The 24,120-nt window shown below is 33.6% G+C and overlaps 1 protein-coding gene across 1 annotated transcript in view; it reads left to right on the top strand.

Moving 5' to 3' along the window:
• Window positions 1-24,120, top strand: part of CFAP47 (cilia and flagella associated protein 47) — an 890,592-nt gene that overhangs the window by 307,126 nt on the left and 559,346 nt on the right. The window contains 4 exon segments of the mRNA XM_078146130.1: window positions 5,243-5,361; window positions 9,065-9,215; window positions 16,717-16,805; window positions 23,511-23,589. Coding sequence (XP_078002256.1) covers window positions 5,243-5,361; window positions 9,065-9,215; window positions 16,717-16,805; window positions 23,511-23,589 — 438 coding nt within the window.

The following is a 24,120-nucleotide window of genomic DNA, read 5'->3' on the forward strand; positions in this document are numbered from 1 at the left end:
ATAATACACCTAGTATGGTCTGAGACCTCAAGATACAAAACTCACAGTGATTTATAAGTCTCTTGATTCATGCATAGTGCAACAAAGTCCTCTAGAAACTAATTCATGCAAGATTGCATTTTGCAGGTTATTATGTCCTAATTTTATGGTGTCCTAACTTTATTCTTCCCATGATGTCTCAATTAGCCCTTTGACATCTCAATATGATGTCTATTATTTTACCATTTTTGTATAAAGATAAATATGTAGGCGTTATTATTATAGCCACATATTTGAGATGACACACTTTAAAATGATTTAGTTACACTTCTAAGGTTAACTAGCACAGAAATTTCTTTGGGATTACATCATAGTTTGGTTACATACAGGTTTTGTTCACTAATCTTCTCTTGGTTTATCCAGGCTAGAATTTTCTCAGGAATAAAAATCAATTTCAGTAGCCTATATTGTTTGCTGACTCTGTTCTCTTCCCCTCTTTTGAAAACCAGGACAGCATTGGTTTGTCTCCTCTTTTTAAGAATCTTTTAAATATCATTGACAACAGTTGGATAAGCATTTCTGTCAGTTCTTTCAGGACCTCATCTTTTAACTCAATGGGGACAGTTGATAAAATTAAGAGCAAATAGGTATCCCCTTACATATCTTGGGTATTAACTCTATGCTAATAATTTTTGCTTTGTTATGTCCAGTGCAAAGAACAATCTCCCTTGCAGAGAAAACATAGTCAATATAAATTGAACAGCTCTTTCTCCTTTCTATTATTACGTCATACACTTCAAGCCAATATTCTGTCCCTTCTTTGATCTTTTTTTTTCTCACAGTACAGTGTTCATTATCCTTAATTTTCCATCTTCTAAAGGAAGCCTTTCTCAACCCCTCTTAATTCTATTTGTCCAATATATAGCCTGTTTGTACTTATTTGTTTGCATGTTGTACCCTCCCCACCTCCATGAGATTGTAAGCTCCTTGAGGGCAGGGAATTTTTTTTTGTTTGTTTCTTTTTGTTTCTGCTTGGAAGAGCACCTGACACATTTTTTGTTGCTCAGTCATTCAGTTGTATCCAACTCTACCTGACCCCATGGTCTTTTGTCCATGAGGTTTTCTTGGCAAAGACACTATAGTGGTTTGCCATTTCCTTCTATAGCATATTTTACACATTTTACAAATGAGGAACTGAGGCAAATAGGGGTTAAATGACTTGCTCAGGGTCACACAGTCAGTAAGTGTCTGAGGTTAAATCATTCTTGCTCCAACCCTAATGTTCTATCCACTTCACCACCTAGCTGCCTGAAACATAGTAGGTACTTAATAAGTAATTATTTATTGACTTAGTAGTTGATGTCTTGAATAATGTTCTGGGAAGATAGTATACCTCTGTTATTGCTGTCAGGTTGACAGATAGTTGCCTCAGTATCCTTGATTGAGGAACCACCAACTGCTTCTGTTTTTCTTCTCTTCTTTGGATCCTTACTGGATGACCTCTAACTTTCTATGCCTTTTTATATCATTATTTGGAGGATGAGAAGTTTCCTTCTCTTTAAAACATCTCTCTCTTTTCTTCAGAAACAGACAATGAACCATTTAAGGACTAATTATACAGCTGTCCTTTCCCTTCCCTTTCTCCTGTGGGTTAAACTTTTTATTCTTCATCATTCTGACAAGGGTCAAATCTCCCTTTCTCTATCTCAGATATAATTTTTCTTCCCATTAAACATTATAGACTAGATCAATAATTTTCCCTGTTCTCCATTATTGTTGAAGTTTTCATTCTTACTGCCTTTAACTGCTTGTGGATTATACCTCAACCTAGACTACAGGTTAAAACATTTACAGCCAATTATCACCTCTTAATAATTTGACAACCCATTCAAATTATTTTTCTTTATTTCAACAACTCCATGGCTATTGCACCCACCATCAGTCTACTTTATCAGTTAGCTATCCCTTTAATCCTTCCATTTACTTTGTCTTATTTACCATGCCTTATCCTTCCAAATGCTACCTATTTTAGGTCTACTCCCTAATTCTCCTTAATCTTCTTTAATCTTTCTATATTCTTCTTAATTGTCCTTTTCATGCTTCTTTCTCAACCCAGAAGTAGAAACAGGCTAGTTATCTGGGCCTGGAGATTATTTATCTTTAAATTTTCTTCAATATCTCTCAAATTTTCCTCAATAAATCCCACATTTTGCCAAATTTCTCCTCCCTGAAGTCAACCTCTGCTCTACAGTATTTGTCCAAACCTTACCAAATCACCTGCAAGATTTCCTTCTCCTTACTGAGGTCATTTTTTTCCTTCTCCTTTGTGTTCTCTCACAGAAGGCTTAAGCAGACTAAAGTTGGCCCCAGCTCTGCAGCTTAGAATCTTAGAGAGTTGCTTGGGGGCACTGAGATGTTACATGACTCGTTAAAGATGATACCATCAAGATGTATTAGATTCAGGATGTGAACCCAGTTCTTCTCAAGTTTGAGATCGGCTCTCCTTACCATGATACGCTGCTTTTTGCCTTGTCCCATAATAAGTGCTTGAATGGTCATTGAATTTTTGAATTGAGTGACCAGACTATCTTTTTACAATAAACTGCAATGGCTTCATATTGCCCACAATGCTTTTCTTGGCATTCAAAGCCCTTTATAACTTAGCCCCCTCCTGCTTACTCTCCACTGCCTTATTTCCTTTATCAGGTGACACTGGCACACTGTTCCACAAACATCTTTTCTTGGTTCTGGGCATTTTCTCTGTCTGTCCATCATCCCTGGAATGCTGCACCTTCTTCGCTTCAGTTACTAACCTCCCTGGCTTCCCGTAAGTCCCAACTAAAATCCCACCTTCTGTAGAAAGCTTTCCCCAACCACTCTTAATTCCAGTGACCTCCCTCTTTAATTATTTCCTATTTATCCTGTATGGAGCTTGCTTTGTATGTTATTATTTCCATGTTGTCTCATCCAATAGATTGTAACTTCTTTGGGGGCAGGGACTATCTTTTGCTTCTTTTTGTATCCCCAGCAATTGGCACAGTACTTGGCATGTAGTAGGCACTTTAGTAAATGTTGATTGATTGATTACCCATAGATTGATTGGCCATTCATATCTGTGATGAAGTATTCTGTGCCAGAATACATCACATGCAGATCAATAGGGATAATATGTTGGAGTCTACTTACATTAGCTGCACTTCTTTCCACTGTTGATGATACTATTGAAAATGTCAACTATCAATTTATTTTGAAAGCTTCTACTTATTTGTAATATGTTCTTTTCTCTATATTGCAAAACACAGAAATTGGATTTTAATGTAACAAAACAGATTCTGGTCACTATATTAAAACATTTGCATATTAATTTCATAACCCATAGTACAAATTTCAAATTTCTTGAACTGTATTATTATCTTTTATAATAAAATATCTGATTAGAGTTCATCTCTAGGGACAAAGTATATAAAAATACATTCTTATTAGGTTGATTCAAAGTAGCAGCTGATTCAAAATAATAGTTATATTTGAGAAAATTGCCTAATTTATTGTTTGTAAGTAAAAATAAATTTGGTGTTTTAAATCTAGCATAACCAAGACCATTGCTTATACATGCGTTATTGATGTTAGATAAAATAAGACATCAAATTTTTTCTTTTTTCATTGATCTTGAGAGTTTATATTTGTTTTAAATATGTGGAAAATATGCAGTTAAATCATAAGTATAAGCTTTTATTTTTCCTTTGGCTAAGATTTTTGATGCCATCCTAGATGGCATTTTGGCCTTGACACTTGTACCATTAAATGGTTGATCTGCAGCTATGTTGAAGGTTGCCACTAAAGGGTAGTTATTAAGCAAATTAGTGAACTGAGATCAGCATTGGAGCAAATAGTAGATACTGCTTTGAGCAGTTAATGTTTATCCAATTGGATCTGATCCAACAAGTGTTTATTAAGTATCTACTCTGTGAAAGATAGAGACCTTGCCTTTATGGAGCTTATGTTCTAATTAGTAGATAGTAGGTATATGATAATTTCAAGAGGGAGAGAGCTCTGACAATGAGGAAGGAAAGGCTTCATGTTATATATGTGTATGTATACATATGTATGTATATATGTGTGTATACACACATCTATATGTATATGTATGTATATGTGTATAGCAAAGACTTGAAGGAAAATTAGGGTTGTAAGAGATGGAAGTGAGGAAGAAGTGCATTCCAGGGAGGAGAGCTAGCTTGGGCAAGGGCAAAGAGAGGGAATGTGTATAGAGAATAAGAAGTAGTTCAGTTTGACTGTAATAAAAAAAAGGCATAAGGAAGAACAATATTAATAATCCCAGAAAGTTAGGCTGGAGCCAGACCATAGAGGGAATTAAGTATCAGGCTGAGGAATTTTCATTTTACATTAGGAAAGAAAGGAATGAGCATCTAATAAGTACCTACTCTGTATCTAGTGTTGTGCTAAGAGCTTTTTGTGTGTAAATATTATTTCATTTGATCCTTACAATAACTCTGGGAGATAGATGCTACTATGATCCTCATTTTACAGATGAGGAAACTGAGGCATACAGAAGTGAAGTGACTTGCCCGGGATCACACAGCCAATAAGTATCTGAGATGAGATTTGAACTCAGGTGCCACTAACTCTAAGCCCAGAACTCTTATTCTTTGTGCAGCCTAATTGCATATATTAGAAGAAATAGGGAATCTTTGAAGGTTCTTAAGAAAGGGAGTGATATGGTCACATTTGTGCTTTAGTAAAATTATTTGGGCAGCTGTTTTGAACTGATGAGATCTCTATGGGAGAGAAATAATTTCTAAGTTGACAACTATTTGTGCTTAATTTCTTTAAAACTTTTAGCTGAAGTAAAAAGGTAGATCAGGAGTCAAGAAACCTGGATTCTAATTCAATTTTGTCATTATATCATTGCTTTGGATAAGTCATTTCACTTTTATTGTTCAGTTTTTTTCCATTGTAAAATGAGGAGGTTAGATTCAGATTCAATTCTTTCATTTTTATTTTGGAGGTCATGTCAGGAATGCTTGGTTTGGAGTTCAAAGACATGGGTTTGAAATCCAGCTCTACTATTTATTGTTTAATCTCTCTGGATTTCAGTTTTCTCAAATGTTAAGTGAAGGAATTAGATTAGATTTTCTCTAAAGTTCTTTTTAATTTCATATCCCATGATCTTTTTATCTTATGATCATGACTTGCCTGCATATTTTAATATAGTTTAACAATTACAACATGTCTTCTTTTGTAGATTCTTCTGAAAAATACAAGCTCTAAAAATTTAGTATATAATGCTAGAATTATAGGCTGGGATGCAGCGGAATTTTCATTGCCTAAAGAATATAAGAATGTTATAACTATTACTTCAAGGTAAGGAAATTTCTCTTTGACTTTGATAAAATTAACACTAGTGTTTTAATATGGGGCACATGCATGTGTCTATCATCTGATTTTTTTGGAGATACATAATAATAGACTTTCATTTAGATATTAATGTATTTTTCAGAGTACAAATATGTAATTTTTGTCTTTTTTAAAAGACGTTTGCCAAAAGAAATACATCTTTCTTTTATGTAAGCATTTAACTTTAATTTTATTTATGTATAATAATCATTGATGTTAGGAAGGAAACAAGAATTTACTAAACACTTATTATGTTCCAGGCGTTGTGTTAAGTCCTTTATAAATATTATCGCTTTTTATCCTCACAATAACTTTGGGAAGTTGGTGCTTTTATTATTCCCAATTTACAATTGAGGAAATTGAAGCCAACAGAGATTATATTAATTTTCTAAGGTCACACAACTACTAATTATATGAGGCTGGATTTGAACTCAGGTCTTACTGAGGGAAGGCCTACTAATCTATATATTATACCATCAGTTGCCTTCATTAGATTTAATTTTTCTCAGATTCTTTGTATTTCATACCTCTACTTATAGCCTTATCTGGAGGATGTGGTAAAGATACCAAGAAGTATACTGTCTCAAGGGTTTAGAGAGACATTTTTAAAACTATAAGAATCTTAAATGCTATTTTGGTGTGGCCTCACTGAGGGTAAAAAATTCTCATTTAATAGAAATTTGGGAACAGTAGTGTGAGGACAAGCATATTTTGGCAATTTGCTAATATTAATGAATATTTAGCCAATAAAGAAATTCACTCAGGCATAGTTTCCTCTTTATAGTGAGAAAGTTGTTTTCAGTCATTTCTGACTGTGACCATATTTGGAGTTTTCTTGGCAGAAGTACTGGAATGGTGTGCTATTTCCTTTTCCAGCTCATTTTACAGATGAGGAAACTGAGGGAAACAGGGTTAAATGATGTGCCCCGGGTAACACAGATAGTAAGTGCCAGTGGCCCGATTAGAAATTAGGAAGATGAGTTTTCTGACTTCAGGTCTTACATTGTATCTACTGAACTACCTAGCAGCCCCATTATAGCAGAAACATTATAATGATGAATTTTCAAGTTTGACACTGTAAGGTATCTAAAATTGAACTAGCTTATATCATTCTATTAACCTAGATTACATTCTCTAGCATATGGAATCAATTCATTTCATAAATAATATTTTTAAAAATGTAGCATGGACCACCCTTCAAATGTGAACTCTTACAACTATTCCAGTTTCAAGGCATGCTTTAGGTCAACATTTATTCAAAATCACAGCTTATGAACTAACCTTCCCACCCATGTTTCCCTTTTACCAGAGCAATCAGAGAATCCTTCAGTTCAAGGCAATGACATCTAATATAAATAGCAGTTAAAATCTTTCCATGTATACGGTGGTTCACTCTTCCTCATCTTACCAACTGATCCCCATATTACCAAAGGGAGAGAGAACATGTGAGAATGGACATAAATATAGAAAATACACAGAGCCAGGGAAACTCACTCACTAAGGCTGGAGGAGCAATCTCTCCCTACTCTTGCACCATGTGCTAGTTTAGAACCTTATGGTAACACTGACCCTTGGTTCCCTTATGAACAATTTTCGATGTAGATCATTTTGAAACTTAAGTGACTAAATCTTTTTGAATGGATTCCAAAGAGGATCTTCTTTCTAATGAATTTTGCTCTGTTATAGTAAAGTTATAGTGAATTTGACAAACTATGTTATTTCAGACAGTATATCAGAAAACAAAAAGTCAAATGAAGATGGTAGAATACTGTATTTTTTTGGTTTGTGAAAATATATTTAAATGTGAATATTATAAGGTACAACAGTGTAAAAGCAGTAAAAAAAACAATAGCTTTAGACTTGGAGTTAGCTGATGTGGTTTTGAATCCTAGCATCAATACTTGGCAGCTATGTTACCTGGGGACATTATTTAACTTCTCTGATGACTAGTTTCATGATATGTAAAATGGGAATAACATACTATCAACCTTTAAAGGTTATGAGGAAAATTCTTTGTAAAGTGCTAAAATAAATGTGGTGTGGCAAGCTACTGGCCCCTGAGTCACACATAGACTTTATTTTTTAAAAATACATTCTTTATGTTTTTAAACTTCTTTAGGAAAAAAAAACATCATTATCTATCATTATGCTTTATCATCCATCTGTTGGAAGAAGATGATGTGCTAGTTTTCTTCCCTCTAAAGAGCCATCTTTGACCATTATGCATTTACCACCACAAAAAGACAACTCTATAACTAAAGGAATCTACAAGCCTGTAAAAACAAACAAATAAAAAGTATAGAAATGTACTTGTAACTCTACATAAGACTCAGTTCCTGATTTTATCTGCAGTTAGGTTTTGATTTAGCCATTCTGACATTCTTCATATACTACACTTCCTCATCTCCGTTTTTTTAATGTAAAACACTAGAAAGCATGGTAATAAATGGAGTCTTTCTTAAATTTAAGTATTTTATCTAAAACCAAGAGCAAGGATTATCTGTAATGAAGATTAACTTTCCAGTAAGATCATGGGTTAAGCAAGTCCATTATCACCACTATTATTTAATATCATGTTAGAAATGCTAGAATATAGTAGAGTATATAAATAAGAAAAGAAAAAGAAATTAATCAGAATAGTTAATGAGGAAACAAAAATATCACTCTTCTCAGATGATATGATGGTATGCTTAGAGAACTCTAGAAAATCAACTAAAAAAACCCTAGTTTAAACAATGAACAACTTTAGCAAAGCTGGACCTGACATGTATTAAGGTGCTTAAAAATACTTGTGATTTTTACCTGTTTACCAATTTATTTATTTTACCTATTTTTTTTAACCTGTGTAACCTTAGATGAGTCAGTTCAATTCTCTGGGCTTGAGATCCCTTGTATAGAAAATTGGAAGTTGGATGATATTATTTGCTAGGACCATGATAGTTCTCAGTCATTTGAAACATACTTTTGAATGTAATATGAAAACATTTGAAACATGCTTTCTTAGGAATAAGAAAAATATTAAATGTTACTTCTGTTTTCTCTAAAAGTACAATTCTAGTTTCCATACAATCAGGTAACTACCTTATGAAACGTTAAACATGCAAAAATTCAGGCTTGATTTTACAAGTCTAATGATAACTCAATCAAGTCTTGATTAGGAATAAAAGGAATTTTTTTTTCTTATTAATTTTTATGAGGCATTTGAGAAAATTTCATTCAGAAAATCCCGATAATCTCTAGAAAATTTCTTTTGGATTAACAAAAATCTGTGGGAATATGTAGTTAGATTTATGTGGGATTGTGTAGAATTGTGCAGGCAACAAGGATGAGCCAAGATTCACATATTTTTCTCTATATTTATAAGACATCAAAAAGACGTCAGAAAAATAATATTAATAATAATTCACATTTACATAGTTCTTATACTTCACTACTTATCATCCTTTGACTTATTTTCTATGAACTTAATTCATTCTGACTTGTATCATATTTATTTATCTCTTGTTTCCTACTAAACTATAAATTTTTGTATCATTTAGTGTCTCTGTATCTCTAGCACTTAGCATAGTGTAGTAAGTATAGTTGGATGCTAAAAATATAAGTTCCTAGTAAATAATGATTGATTTTTTATCCTAAATTTTACTTCTTTTTTTTTAATCTTGTGAACTAGAGATCAAGTTTATGTTAATGTGGCATTCACTAGTCGCTTTCTACATTCTGCTGAAGCTATACTGATGTTAATTTCTAAAACTAAGAGTGGCAGGAGAGGTATTACAATGACTTTTGCTCTTAAGGCCGAAGTCACTAATTTTAAAGCCATGGTAAGTAATTTTTGTACCTGTTGTTGACTATGATTATCTCATGTAAGGTTGCATTAATGTCTTTACTACAGGCCATAAACATTGAAAGTAAATGTCTTTGCTCTTTTATGTCTACAGTAGGTATCATACATGTATATATGGGCATATATATGTATATTATGTGTAATGTGCAAAATGTTCCTTCTGTTGCAATCTCTTGCCTTTGTTCCTCTAACTATAATTGTCATGTTGCTCCCCCTCCTCATAAGAATGAATCTTCAAATGTATAATGCAAGTCAAGGAAACAAGATTCATTACAACAATTTTCCTTTGCAGACAACTTTTAAAATATATTTATCCAAATATCTGATCTGTCAAGAAACAATAATAACAATTCTACATATTAAGCAATCATAGTAGAAATAGTTTAATTATTGCTATTATCATAGGTGCTGATTTCAGCCAATTTCCCTTCAATTGTTTTTATTTTGTATGCAGAATATTTTATGTGTATATTTCTTATGTTATGGTGATCTACTAATAGTTATAATATGAGACATGTATAAGACATGAAAAGGATGTCAGAAAAATAATATCAATAATAATCCACATTTACGTAGTGCTTATGCTTCATTACTTGTCATCCTTCTTTGACTTATTTTCTAAGAACTTTATTCATTCTGACTTGTGTCATATTTATGTATTTCTTGTTGTTGTATTTACTGAGAAGAGGATGAGCAGATGTGGAGAGGTGAAAAGATAACTTTAGAGTGCTTGACTTAAAATGTAAGATTCAGGAGGAAGGGAGAATGTTTTGAATTAGTCAACTGGACCTAAATGTGGAGTGTGCATTAGTTAAGCTACCAATAGATCTATGACTTAAGATTAGGATTACCTCTTGGCCAGTTTTTGTTTTTATTCCTTCCCAAATTTCTATTGTTCTGAAATGCCACTCTTACTCATCTAAATCTGAGGAAGCAAGAGCTCTTATCAGAGTAAGGTATATAAAACATCTGATTAATCTGAAAGTTTAGAAATCCTTTCTGAAAATCTTTGTACCCAAAGATAACCTTAAAGTGAACATAAATCTAATTTTATATCTGTCTTGATTAGAGAACAAAAATCACAAAATCACAAAATTTTAGAGTGGGTGGAAACTCGTAAGCTGTCTAGTTCAAAATATGTGAAAAGGAATCATCACTGCAATATAAATAATCATATGGGGGCAGCTAGGTGGTGCAGTGGATAGAACTCTGGCCTTGGAGTCAGGAGGACCTGAGTTCAAATCCAGCTTCAGATCAAACACTTGACACTATACTAGCTGTTTGATCTTGGGCAAGTCACTTAACCCCAATTGCCTCAAAAACAAAACAAAACAAAACAAAATAATCACATGCTATTAGCATGAAGATTTCCATTATGTTTCCAGGATATTCATTCTACTTTTGGCTAATCCTAATTGTTAGAAAGGTTTCCTACTATCAGTCTTAAACTCATCACTTTTTACTTCGCATTTTAGCTTGTTCTTCACTCTTGGGCCAAATATAAGAAGTCCAATCACTCTTCCATATGACAGTCCTTCAAGTAATTGAAGAAAGTATGATTCTCTTCCCTTATGCTTCCCATTATTTCTGAGTCTTCTTTTACCCTGTTCCTTCACCCAGTTCTCATATGATTTGGACTTAAGATCCTTCACCCTCTGGGTTGCTCTCCTTTTGAAATACTTCAGGTTATCAATTTCCTTCCTAAACTGGTACTCAGTATTGAGCTCAATTCTCCAGCTGTGGTCTGACCAGGACAAAGCACAGAAAACTAATGTTTTTATATCTGGAACTATTCATGCAGTTTTAGATCATTTTAGCTGCTTTAGGCTGAAATATACCACTACTTATTTGTATTGAGATTGCAGTCCACTAACATTCCCCAGATATTTTTCATAAAACTGTTGTATAACCATACCTTCCTCATATTATACTTGTGAAGTTGAGTTTTTGTACCCAATTGTAAAACTTTGCATTTATACTTACTGAACTTCATTTTATTACATTCAGGAACCTGGAAAACAGTATTCCTAAAGACTATGATAATAGCTAGTAATCATATAACGCTTTAAGGTTTGCTAAGCACTTTCTATGTCATCTCATTTAATCCTCACAACAACCCTGTCATAGGAAACTAAGCTTGAGAGAAATTAAGAGATTTCCGTGGGGTCATACAGCTAGTAAGTATCTGAAGCAGGATTTGAGTCTTCCTATCTCCAAGGACAAAATTCTATCCACTGCACCATTCAGTTGCCTACAATAATGTAAATGAAAGAATGATAGCAAGAAAACAATCAAAATCTAATACCATAATATAATAATAAAGTCCCAGCAAAGATACATGAGAAGGCATCTCTTCACCTCCTTTATGATGGTGAAGGATTTTGGGTATGGAACACCACATATATATAATTTGAAATGTTTTCAATGTGCTGATTAGTTTTGTCAAACTGTCATTTCCCCCCCCCCATTTTCCTATCTCTATTTCCCACTTTCCCCCTCTATCTTTGTTCTCTTTTATTAAGACATGGATTTCTGAGAAGAGGAAAGGAGGGCTATAATGGGAAATATATATGATATAAAAAGGAAATTTGTGAATAAAATTAACTTTAAAATAAAAATTGATGAGCAAGAGAGAGAACAATAAATAGAGAGAGCCATGCCACTGCAAGTGGATATGGGAAATAGTGAAAGAAGATGGTAAGACTAGGGAACTGGATAAAGGGTCTCACTCCAGTGGGGTTGAGATACAGAGTAGAGAAGTTCCAGTAGAGAGTACTCTCATAAGATAAGAAGATTGTGTTTGATATGTGAAGTAGGGACTTCATGATTTTAATCTAGGGGGAATAGGTGCTTTATAAGGCAGTTTTGTCCTTCTCTGAGCAACATCCTAGACCAAGAGAAGGTTTGTGTGAGTTCCTAGGGGACAATTAGCACCAAGAATGGTGTGTAAAATAAATTTTAAAAAATTAAGTGTTATTGGTGATGCTACTTACAATTATTTTCATCCTATAATTGTGATTATTATTTTGTCATTACTGTGTTAGAAAACCCAATTTCTTACAAATAAAATATCATGAAGAGTAACAAATTTTGTATTGTTTTTGTTTGATAAACAAGAGGACTATTTATAGACAAAACACAATAAGAGTTTCAGATTCAAATGCTTGTCTCAACAGACGTCTATTAATTTCTCTTTTTCAGATAACTGAGACCAAACGTTAATTTGTGACAAATAATTTATTCAATCCATTTATATTTAGAAATATCTAGTTCTTTAAAATAAAATGAGGATTGTTTCCATAAAGTCATATGATTAATAATCAGGTCTAAGCATTCTTTAATTTCATTTGCAGGGCAGGTATTTTTTTGAAATTTGAAAGAAATATTTTTAAGTTTATCATCCATAGCTCCAGGTATTACTGTTATTATATCTTTGTGGATAGAATATGTGTATGAGAGCTTTTGCCAATTTATGTTTATTACTAATTTTTTTCAAAAACATTTGCCACATTTGGAAGTTTCAGGAGTAAATTTACTTGTTTCACTTTTATTTGAACCACTAAGAAAAATAGCAGTTTCTTCTTTTAGCTCAAAAATGTTTCTAATACCAATACAAATTTTTAATTAATTATTAATACTAATACAAAGTACCCTATCATATTAACATAGTGCTCAATACCTTAACTCCATATTTCACATATTACATATAGTCTTTTTAAAGGAATTTAAAAATAAAATTGATTGCTTTTATAACAACTTGAAAAACTTTATAAAGCTTCTCAATCACATATATCCAAATTAAAAAGGGGGCCACATTTTAAATTAGAGTCTGTAGACCTACTTTTTGTGTCAATATAAGTTAGTTTGTGATAACAAATTCCAACAAAATTATCTCACATTATATCACTTTTATTTGAAAAAAAATCATCAAATTCCAAGATATAAAAGAGTTGATTTATATTTATGAGAAAAAAGTCCGCTCTCCAACTGATTAAACAGTGAAAGGATCTGCTGATAAACAGGTAGTTTGCAAAGGAAGAAATCTGTGCTGTCAATATACAGCATGCTCCAAATCACTAATTTATTGAAATTCAAATTAAAGCAATTCTGAAGTTCTAATACCCATCAAATTGGCAAAGTTGACAAAATATGAAAATAATAAATTTTGTAGGAGCTATGAGAAAATAGCTAGATGGTGCAGTAGTTAGAGCACTGGCTCTGGATTCAGGAGAACCTGAGTTCAAATATGACCTCAGACACTTACTAACTGTGTGACTCTGGGCAAGTCACTTAACTCCATTGCCTAAACAAACAAACAAACAAACAAAAAAAAAAAGAAAAAAACAACAACAAAATACATACTGTTAATGGAGCTGTGACTTGGCATACAAAGACATTCTGGAAAACAGTTTACAGTTGTGCTCCCAAAGCTGTTAAACAATGCATATACCCTTTTACTCAGTGATGCTGATGCCAGGCCTATACCTCAGAAGATCCAAGAAACAGCAAAAGGACACATACAAATTAGTAGTGATAAAAAATTAGAAATTAAGGGGTTACTCATCTATTGGGTAATGGGTAAACAAATTATTACATGTGATATATATAATGGAATATTGTACAATAAGATATGACAAAAAGGCTGGGTTCAGAGAAACTTGGGAAGACTTGTATCAACTGAAGCGGAGTGAAATAAATGGAAACAAGATAATAAGGGCAATCAACTTTGAAAGTTGGAAACTGATTAGTTCAACAACCAACCATGTTTCCAGAGGACTGATGATGAAGAATGCTACTTAGTTCCTGACAGACTTGAGGCATATTTAACATAGATTTTTGGACATGGGAATTTATTTTGTTTGACTTTGTGTATTTGTTACAAAGAGTATTGTTTTATTTTGTTTTCCTTTTATTTCATGGGGATTTGGATAGGGAATATAGATAGAAGTGAGAGAAAACAATGCTTTTAATTCAGCAATTAAAAAAATATTCAATTATTTTGAAAATTTTGATATGTTTAGCATTTGTTTTACATATGTGGCATTTCTATCAATACATTTCCAAAGTAACACATCTTCCCTTTCTTTAAATAACATCAGTTTATTTGAAAAAAAAACAAAGCAAAACTCTTATCATATTTTGTTTTTTCATCATCTTCATTTTATATACCTTTCCTGTCCTTGCAGGAACATTTCTTATAACAAAGAATGAAAAGGAGAGAAGGGAAAAAAAAAACAACAACACTTCAGCATACCCATATCAACCATCTCTGACATTAGATTAAATGTTTCACACCCATAATGCTCCACCTCTGCTTCCACTTTTGGAATCAATGCTGATCATTGTGGTTGTATAGTGTTTGGTTTCAGATATTTTAATCTTTGCATTTGTGTTCTTCTAGTTCTATGTATTGTTTTCTATGTTGTTATTTTACTTTGAATCACTTCATATGTCTTCCTTTGATTCTCTATATTCTTCATATTATTTTTTCATATATTCTATTAAATAAATGTACTACAGTAATATTCTATTAAATAAATGTACTGCGCTTTTTAGCCTTTTCCCAATTGAACATCTGCCTTTCTAGTTCTTTGCTACTGTAAAAGGCGCTGCTATAAATATTTTGGACTGTGGTGGACATTTACTTTTTCATTGATCTCTTTGGAGTATATGCCTAAGAGAGGGAGCTCTGAGTCAATGTGTATGGACAGTTTAGTAATTTTATTTGCATAATTCCAAATTGCTTTCCAGAATATTGGACCAATTTAAAGCTGAGCCAATGGGATATCAGTGTGCCTGTATTCTCAAACCTTCTCCAACATTGACTATTCCCATCTTTTGTTATTTTTGCCAATTTGCTAGGTGTGAGGTGAAATCTCAAGAGCTGATTGATTTTCATTTTGTTTGTTATTGATTGTGAGCAATCCTTCATGCAGTTTTTAATAGTGTGTCATGCTTTTTGAGAACTTTATCTATGTCTTTGATCTTTTTTTCCATTAGGGAATAACTAACATTAATTCAATCAAAGTTGAATATCATACATCATGTATTCTAATTAACACTTTACATCTCTTCCTTCATCTACCTGCATTGCAAAATAGAAAAAAAGATAGCTTCTCAATAGATTGATAATGAAGGTTTTCAAACATATGCGGAATTTTCCTTCCAACTATATTATCTACAAGGGAAACCATTAGGGCTGCTATGCGTATGGTTCTCCAAACATTATTTTGACCATATAAATATCTCCATGGAGCAATAATGTTTCTTCTATAAAATCAAGCTTTTTATATACACACCCAATGATTTTGATATCACAGAAGCATTTTTAAAAGAAGTTTATTTTTGATTATTAAAAGCATCTTCCCCCCCGAAACAACTCTTTTGCCTTGCCAACACATTCTTCATGTATGATTTCAATATATTATTTCAATTTATTGTGTTTTATGGTATCAACTATTAAAGTAGTTGTACAAAGCAACACAGAGGGCTCTTCCATCTCTCACTGATAATATTTTTGCTTCCTAATGATAATTATATTGGGTTGTATGTTCTGTATTGTGGATTTTTATTTTATCATTTAAAACATTCTGCTACTTAGTCTGTCTTTCTTAAACAGTTTGATAGTGTCAGCTGTTCTTGTGAATTTTATTTTCAAAGGATTTATGAAAGAGGAAAATAATTTCACAATTTGACAATTAGGTTTAAATTTGTTAAAAATTTCAATTATCTATAATCATTCTTATTGTAAAAAGTTGTACTTTTGGTATGTGTGTCTCTCTGTGTTTAAGTCAGCTTATTGTATTGGCCAAAATTAATGACATTAAGATATAACTGATTTTATAATACATTTAATTTCTACCCAGGTATTTTTTTAACTTTAAATTTATGCATGTCATGTTCAAATACAGCAAGCAGATAATTCTTACATTTATCAATGTCCTGATTCTACATTTACTGCTGGTGATGTTAGGAAATTCTTATAAAGTTTTGAAGGTATCAACTAAAATTTTACCTTATTTGCCCATACCATTTTAACTGATTTTCATGTTACATTTACTCTGTGTTGTGGCAAAATCTAGATATTAGTCCCACTTCTATTAATTTTGGTTTGAATCTTGTTTTCATTGGAAAAAAAGAGAATAAGTTTCATATGGGAAAAAGAGGTGTATTTGGAAATATAAAATCACTTTATTTATTTCTTTATGTGTTTCCTCCTCCCTCCCATGAAGCATGCCTCACAGTTTGGAAAATTTTACTATATGTAAATTGGGGCATGAGTTTTTCATCTCTTTCACCCATTTTCACAGTAAAATGCCTGTTGAAAAGAGAATGGGGAAGATATATGGTACTTTTTGATGATTGCTTATTTGTTTAACTGGATAGCTTTTTATTCTTGACTTAGGTAAAATTTTATAATTCAGAGTATTACTTTGGTTTTATTTATAACTATGATTTTACCTTTTACTTTGCTTCAGGAAATTGTAAGGTGCAAAACCCCATGTTATGAATGGAAAGAAGTTACTGTGGGTATTAAAAATCCTTTTCAAACTGATGGAGAATTCAGGTAAATGATGTTGCTACTCAGGGTTATTAGTATCAAGAAATATTCAGATCTCAATTCTTTATGAAACTAAACAATTTTATTACCTGTTTAAAATGGCCAAATGAGGTTAAATGAAATGTGTTTACATTTTAAATTTATAAAGACTTGTATATGATAAGCTGTGAATTACTATAGTAAATGAAGATAAATAAGCTTTACTTGAAATTTATAGCAATACAATTACACTTTTGATCAAATTGAGTCCACGAAATTTAACTGTTTTTTTTTTTCATTTTAACCAGCACACTTCCAAAGAGAAACAAAGCCATGGTAATTATTAGACTTTCCCCCTAAATCTTCATTTAACTAGTTATATTACAAAATTGAAATATTTAGACTTTTGTTGTAGGCCTATGTTACTTTCAATTGCTGTATGCCCCACTTTCACTGTATCTATACCTCCCTTGAGACAAGGATAATTTAGGGGAATTGGAGATGAAAGATTAGAACCTAACTGGCATGAATATGACCTTTTAGGACATTATAAAAATTGAAAATATTTTTTAATATTTTCTTTCTTTAATATTTTAAAAAACAGTACCATCTGGAAAAAAGTGTTTAATATTTGAGAATAAGTGAATACTTCACCTTGAATCTAAATTTTTTGTTTAACTTATATTCCCTTTGATTTAGGAATGTTCCTTATAAAAGTATATGAAATAAAACCATGCTTCTTATTTTAATATTTGATAGCTTCTCTTTCTATTATTCCATGATGTTCTAATCCATTGACAGTTCCAAGACAGTCATATAAGTAAAATTACCAGATATATTAATCATTCCTGATAATAATTTACACCTGCAGTGAAAATATTGCCTCAAAATTTTTGCTTCCAATTCTCATGGTTCAGGAGAATTATTATACTTTTCAAGCTGTTTAATTGAGTGTAGAAACCAGAGAACCCTGTGAACAAATGGATGAAATAGGCAGATCGATAAACAGCTAGAGAAAAATTATTTCCGACAGCTCAAATGGCTAGCTCTAGCTTCTAGAAAGGAAGAAAACAGAATGAATAATATAAAATCTTGCTTTCCCTTGTGTAATATCTAATAGACAACCTTTTAGTAAGTTACTAGAGGGAATTACACTTTTATTCATTTTTAAAATCTTGGGAATGTGTTTATTGTACTTGTGACTCTACAATAGAAAATTTTGAAAGTTAAGAGAAAGTACAGTATTCAAAAACTGAATAATGGTATTTGCATTTAGACCAGTTGTAATTTGAAGTTAAGGGCAGCTAGGTAGCACAATGGATAGAGTGTCAGGCCTGGAGTCAGGAAAACTCATCTTTCTGAGTTCAAATCTAGTCTCAGACACTTACAAGCTGTGTGACTCTGGGCAAGTCACTTAAACCTGTTTGCCTCAGTTTTCTCATCTGTAAGCTGTATTGGAGAAGGAAATGGCAAACAACTCTAGTATCTTTGCGAAGAAAAACCCAAATAGGATCACAGAGACTCAGATATGATGGAAAAAATGTCAAACATAATCGATTTGAAGTTCATATTATAGAATCAGTTAAGCTATTTTAAAATTTTACTTATGTATGTAAATGTGCACTTGAGTTATTACTATGAACAATACTAGCATGATGGCACTTGTGAAGAGTGAAAGAATGGTACTTGTGCAGACCTGATGAAATCATAGGTCTGGACCAGGGGTGGGGAACATGCAGCCTGGAGGCCACATGTGGCCTTCTAGGTCCTGGGGTGTGGCATTTTGACTGAGTCCAAGTTTTACAGAACAAATCCTTTGATTAAGGGGATTTGTTCTGTGAAGTTTGGATTCAGTCAAAAGGTCGCACTTGAGGACCTAGAGGGCCATATTTGGCCTCGAGGCCACAGGTTCCCCACCCCTGGGACTCTGGACCACAAAACAAAGATAAATCTGAACCATCCACCTCACAAGGTTGTTGTAAATCTTAAAGTGCTTTGTAAATGTGAGTTGCTGTTCTTAGAAATACGTAATGGTAATATTAATAGAGGACTGCACTTAGCAGAGTGCCTGGCACATAGTAGACATTTGATAAATGTTGATTGATTGATTAGGACTTGATGTTGCCCCCCTCATTGAAGGGGGAGACTTGGGGAGCTTGTTTCCTGGAAAATCATGGTGATATGTAAACAAGGTGAGTTTGTGTAGCGTGTTTAACATGTTGTAATTGGTTCTGGTAGTTTGCTAATACGTGCATGGCAACAACCTCTTTTCTTGGTTGCATTTTTGGAATATGAACTGGGAAAGCCTTTGGAAAGCCCTAGTTGGCTTCACCACCCACTCCTTCTGAGGCCAACTAAAGTTGCTCCATTTTGGATTGTATAAATGCATACCAGAACCAGCTACAGAATGTCTACACATGCTCCAAATATCTTAAAGACACTTTCATTGCACATCATCATGACTCACTCAGAAGCAAGCTCCAATCACTCTGTGAACCAATAAAAATTTATTAGGCACCTACTATGTCCCAAGCACTGCTGAGGGCAAAATCCCATTATACTTCTTTCCATATTTCTAAGAATATCTCACATTTACACAGCACTTTAAGATTTGCAATAACCCTAGGAGCACATGGTTCAGATTTGTTTTATTGTCTAGGCCTATGACTTCATTACTGTAGGGAACTCTCAGTGTAGGGAAAAAAAACTTAAGTGTTTTGCTCATGGTTATGTAGCAGTTGGTAAAAGTCTAAAACAGGATCGGAATCCCGGGTTCCTGACATAGCTCTTTTCAGTATGATCTTCTCAAAAATGTTTCTTACCTACTACATCATGTGAAAGGAGACATCAAGTTGACAACAGAATCAATTCTAGAACTCAGATCTCTTGCCTATCAAATATGTAATTCTTTTCATTAGGTGATACTGACCTGTTCAAACTCAGAAAAATAATTTAGGAGTCAATTGAGGAGTATAATTTTATTGCTTTTTATGCAAGTGCTCTTTTCCCCACTTGTGCCTTTCACATTCTTATCTACATTAAAATGAGGCATCAAATCACAGACTGGTAAAATGTTAAGGGTCAGAAGGAGCCTTCAAAGTCACTTAGCCTAACTTCTACTGGAAACTCCTTGTCTCATATTCACAGCATTCCTGAGGCTGTTGATGATGTTGAACATCTGGCCTCAGGTTCCTGTGCTGAAGAAGGAAGGCCTCCAGCGTTAGGAAATGTTTTATGGGAAGCAGTATATTTCAGTTCAGCAGACTCTAATTGGTTAAAAAAGTTCCTTCTCATTTTGAGCTCAAATCTTCTGTGTTATAACACACACACACACACACACACACATACACACACACACACACACACACACACACACACACACACACACACACACACACACCACACACACACCCTAGTTCTAGCCTTTGTGAAAAGCACAAAAAATCAAAGGACTTTTCATTTCCATGTGAATTAGAGTGATAGATTTGGAGCAGGAAAGGATCTTAGAAGATAACCAGATGAAGTCCCTCATTTTATCTTTCCATTAGGTCTTTCCCTGTAGTTTTTTAGTTAACGCTTTAGTTAATCCTTTCAAGGATTTTGTCACATTTGTCTCTCCTCCTTCCTCTTCTCTGTCCTACTGCCCTGTTTAATGCTCTGTTTAGCATTTAAAGCTGTTCATTTAGGGTTTAAAATTGGCCTTTCCTACCCTTCTAGTCTTCTTGTATATCTTTCTCCCCTCCACACATTTGGAGATCTAGATAAAGCTGCCCTCTTGAAATTCTTTGAAATATGATTTTCTATTTACAGACTTTGCACTCACTGTCCCTGTTCTCCTTATCTCCCTCTTCCCCTCTTCCCCAAACCATGGCTGGAATTCTCTGTTTCTCATCCTTATCTCTTAATTTTCTTGACTTCTTTCAATATCCAGGTCAAAGCTAAACTTCTGGGGGCAGCTAGGTGGTGCAGTAGATAGAACACCGGCCCTAAAGTCAGGAGGACCTGAGTTCAAATCCGGCCTCAGACCTAACACTTGACACTTACTAGCTGTGTGACCCTGGGCAAGTCATTTAACCCCAATTGCCAAAAACACAAAAAAAGCTCAACTTCTGCAAGAGTCCTTCTTAGTTGCTAATGCCTTCTCCTTTCAGATTACTTGGATTTGCTCTTTCTATATCTTGTAGGTATCTAGTTATTGACAAATTTTCTCCCTCAGAATGTAAACCCTCATGCCATATTAAAAAAAAAACATAAAAAGAATTGAACAGATTTACTAAAAGCAGAGGACTAATTAAAAATAGAAATAATCACTGAAAATCCTGAAAGATGTCCCAAACTGAAAGTGACAGGAAGGTCTTAGTCAAAATTCAGAACTTCTAAGTGAAAGGAAAAAAAATAGCAAGTAGCCAGCAGAGTAAATTTTTTTCTTTCTGGCTGTTTGCTTTACCAAGGAATCAGACACCAAATATCAGGTCAGTTTCAGACAAGACTTAGCAGCAACTAATGAAAAGCAGAAGTTGGGAGTAATCCAGGCTTGGGTTTTGGAAAGGATTAGTGGAAAGGGGCAAGGAAATCAAAGATAAATAACAGTGTGAAGTAAGAATGTTTAATTATAAGGCCAAGATTTTGAAGGGAGAAAACTGAGTTCACAGAAAATGTGATAAGCTGGAAAGAGAGGGAAGAATGGAGAGCCTGGAGATTACAGTGAAGATTGAGAATTGAGTTAGGAAGGTTGAAGTACAGGTATGGTTGAAGCATGGGTATAAAGTACGTAATTAGTATGAATCAACTCTTGGAGTCATACATCATTTCATCGGCTCGTTGATGTCTGCTTTTGGATGGGCAGCTCACTTGAGTATTAACAGTCAACTTGAAGACTACGGTTGTCTTCAAAACTATGATTCTTAATGCCTTTTCCCACTACTTGGACACTGCCATGGTGGATGTAGGGACAGGGGTGAGGTTGTATTTTCTTTTGTTTCATGGGTTACCATGGCCAAAAAGTTTGTCACCAAGTGGCTGGCCTGATGGTAATATGACCCTTACTATACTTAGTTGGGCTGGTCTGAAAGCAGACAAAATGCTGCTGTCAACACTCTCCCCTGTAAGGTCATAGACTTCAATGTGGCATGAAGGTGCCTTTGGGTCCTTGAAGACTGTTAGTGCAATGTAAGCTCTGGCAGGTTCTACAATACTGAACAGGTTCTGAGTATAGCCCTGGCAACACACTGTACATGACCTTTAGGAAACAACAACTAGGGCTTTGTTTTTCCTTAGAAATTTATGAACTTTGCATAACAAGTCAATTCTTTCCATCTGTCTCCAGTGGGGACTAGTTCTGTTACCTTTCTTTACCTGACTCATCAATAGGCAAATAATTAATACCTTATTATATCACAAACACCATCAAATATGTTTCATTGTATTATTTTGATTTTTAAAATACGCCAAAATTTTACTTTTGTCATAGTATTAGGTTTCCCACAGAATATCTAGACAGTTCAGTTGGTTTTGAATGGTTCTTCATGATTTTCTGGGTCTGGGCAATAGCTGATACAGGCCTATTAGAACAGAGGCCATTAGAGGCTTCTGCTCACTAGGATGGGCAGCTAGGTGGATAGAGCTTTGCCACTTCCTTCTCTAGTCGGGAAGTCCTGAGTTAAAATCTGTCCTCAGACATTTACTAGCTGTGTGAGCCTGGGCAAGTCATTTAACCCTATTTGCCTCAGTTTCCTCATCTGTAAAATGAGCTGGAGAAAGTAATGGCAAACCATGCCAGTATCTTTGCCAAGAAAACTCCAAATGGGGTCACAAAGAGTCAGACACGACTGACAATGATTTAACAATAACAAGCTCACTAGGATACGGTAAACAGTAAACTCTTCATCAGTGGTTATTTTGGCTTTTTAAAATAGCAGACAAATATGTCATTATTTATTTCATGATATTATGGAAGCTTTTAAGATTCCCTGTCCTTTTAATTTCGTTGATTAACAAAATAGGTTTAGAGCTGGAAAGAAATTTACAATCATCTAGTCCAAGAGTTAAAATATGTCCGGAGCACTGAATCTTGATGCCACCTGTTTTTGTAAGAGGAAGCTAAACATTTTTTACATTTTAAAATAAATTTTCATTTTAGTTTAAACCCTCTCATTTTATAGCTGAGGAAACTGACATTCAGAAAGCTAAAATAATTTGCCAGTCATGTAGGTAATAAATGGTAGAACCTGATTTGAACCCAGATCTACTGCTTCTAATTCCAACACACTTTTTCCTGGCACCAGCCTTCTCCCTCCTTCTTCCTCCTTCCTCCATTACAATATAATGATCATTACTGATTGAAATATTTCTCCCCCTTGCACAAATATCATTGAAAGATTGATAATTGCTCAGCTCAAATAACAAATAAAGACCAAAATGTTATGATTATCTTCTCTTCTGACTAGGAAATATAACGAGCAAATTTTATTCTTCAGTCTGGATAAATTTCAAAGGGAAACAGGAGTACTTAGACACTGATACTATCTTTTGAATTCACATTGTGGGTAGAACAGGAATATTTTTCAAACGTTTTTTGTGGGGGAAATTATCTTATAATTGCAATTACTTTTAGTAGTTTAACAAAATAAAATGTTGCTTTTTGTCTGTACTTTTGGTTTCTCATCTTTAAGACATTTTGAAATGTAGTATAAACTTTCAGTGTTTTAATGATTTTTGCTACATTTATTTCAGTGTTAATTTGTTGGAGTCCTCAACTTTTGTACATCAGACAACAAAATTAAATGAATTAAATCAATCAACAAAAAATGAAAACTCTTGGTAAATATTTTTTGTTTTCTAATTTGTTCATTGAATGAAAAAGGTTATAACCTATGTAATTTAAATTCTAGAAAAAATGTATCCCAGTTATAAGAGTTTGAAATCTATTTACACATTCTCATATGTTGATATTGTTATTTATCATTGTAGCTCACTAACATTCTGTCTCACCAGCATGTGAATATTCATTGAAGGATTCTTCCTGTTTAATGTTTAACATGTCACCCCAGCTTACTTCTCACTCTCCTGTTCCTCTATTACCTTTTATCTTGAATTTTCACAACTAACACAAACCCCTTCTTGCTGCTACTTCTTGTGGACTATCCTATATAGCTGTTTTCTTCATCTTTGTCCATATTTCTACCAACTTCTTCTTTCATGTCCCTTATCCTTTTGTAAATAGCCTCCTTTTCAACTCTTTCTCTGAATTTTTTTAACCTGTATTCTCATGAATTGAACCTGGTTTTGCCTTGATGACCTACCCTTCCCGGTAATATTTTCCAGTAGTGGCTTCCCTTTTTTC

The sequence above is a fragment of the Phascolarctos cinereus genome, unplaced genomic scaffold (genome assembly GCF_003287225.1).
Source record: "Phascolarctos cinereus isolate Bilbo 61053 unplaced genomic scaffold, phaCin_HiC Scaffold_726;HRSCAF=1367, whole genome shotgun sequence".
NCBI classification, from domain to species: Eukaryota; Metazoa; Chordata; class Mammalia; order Diprotodontia; family Phascolarctidae; genus Phascolarctos; species Phascolarctos cinereus.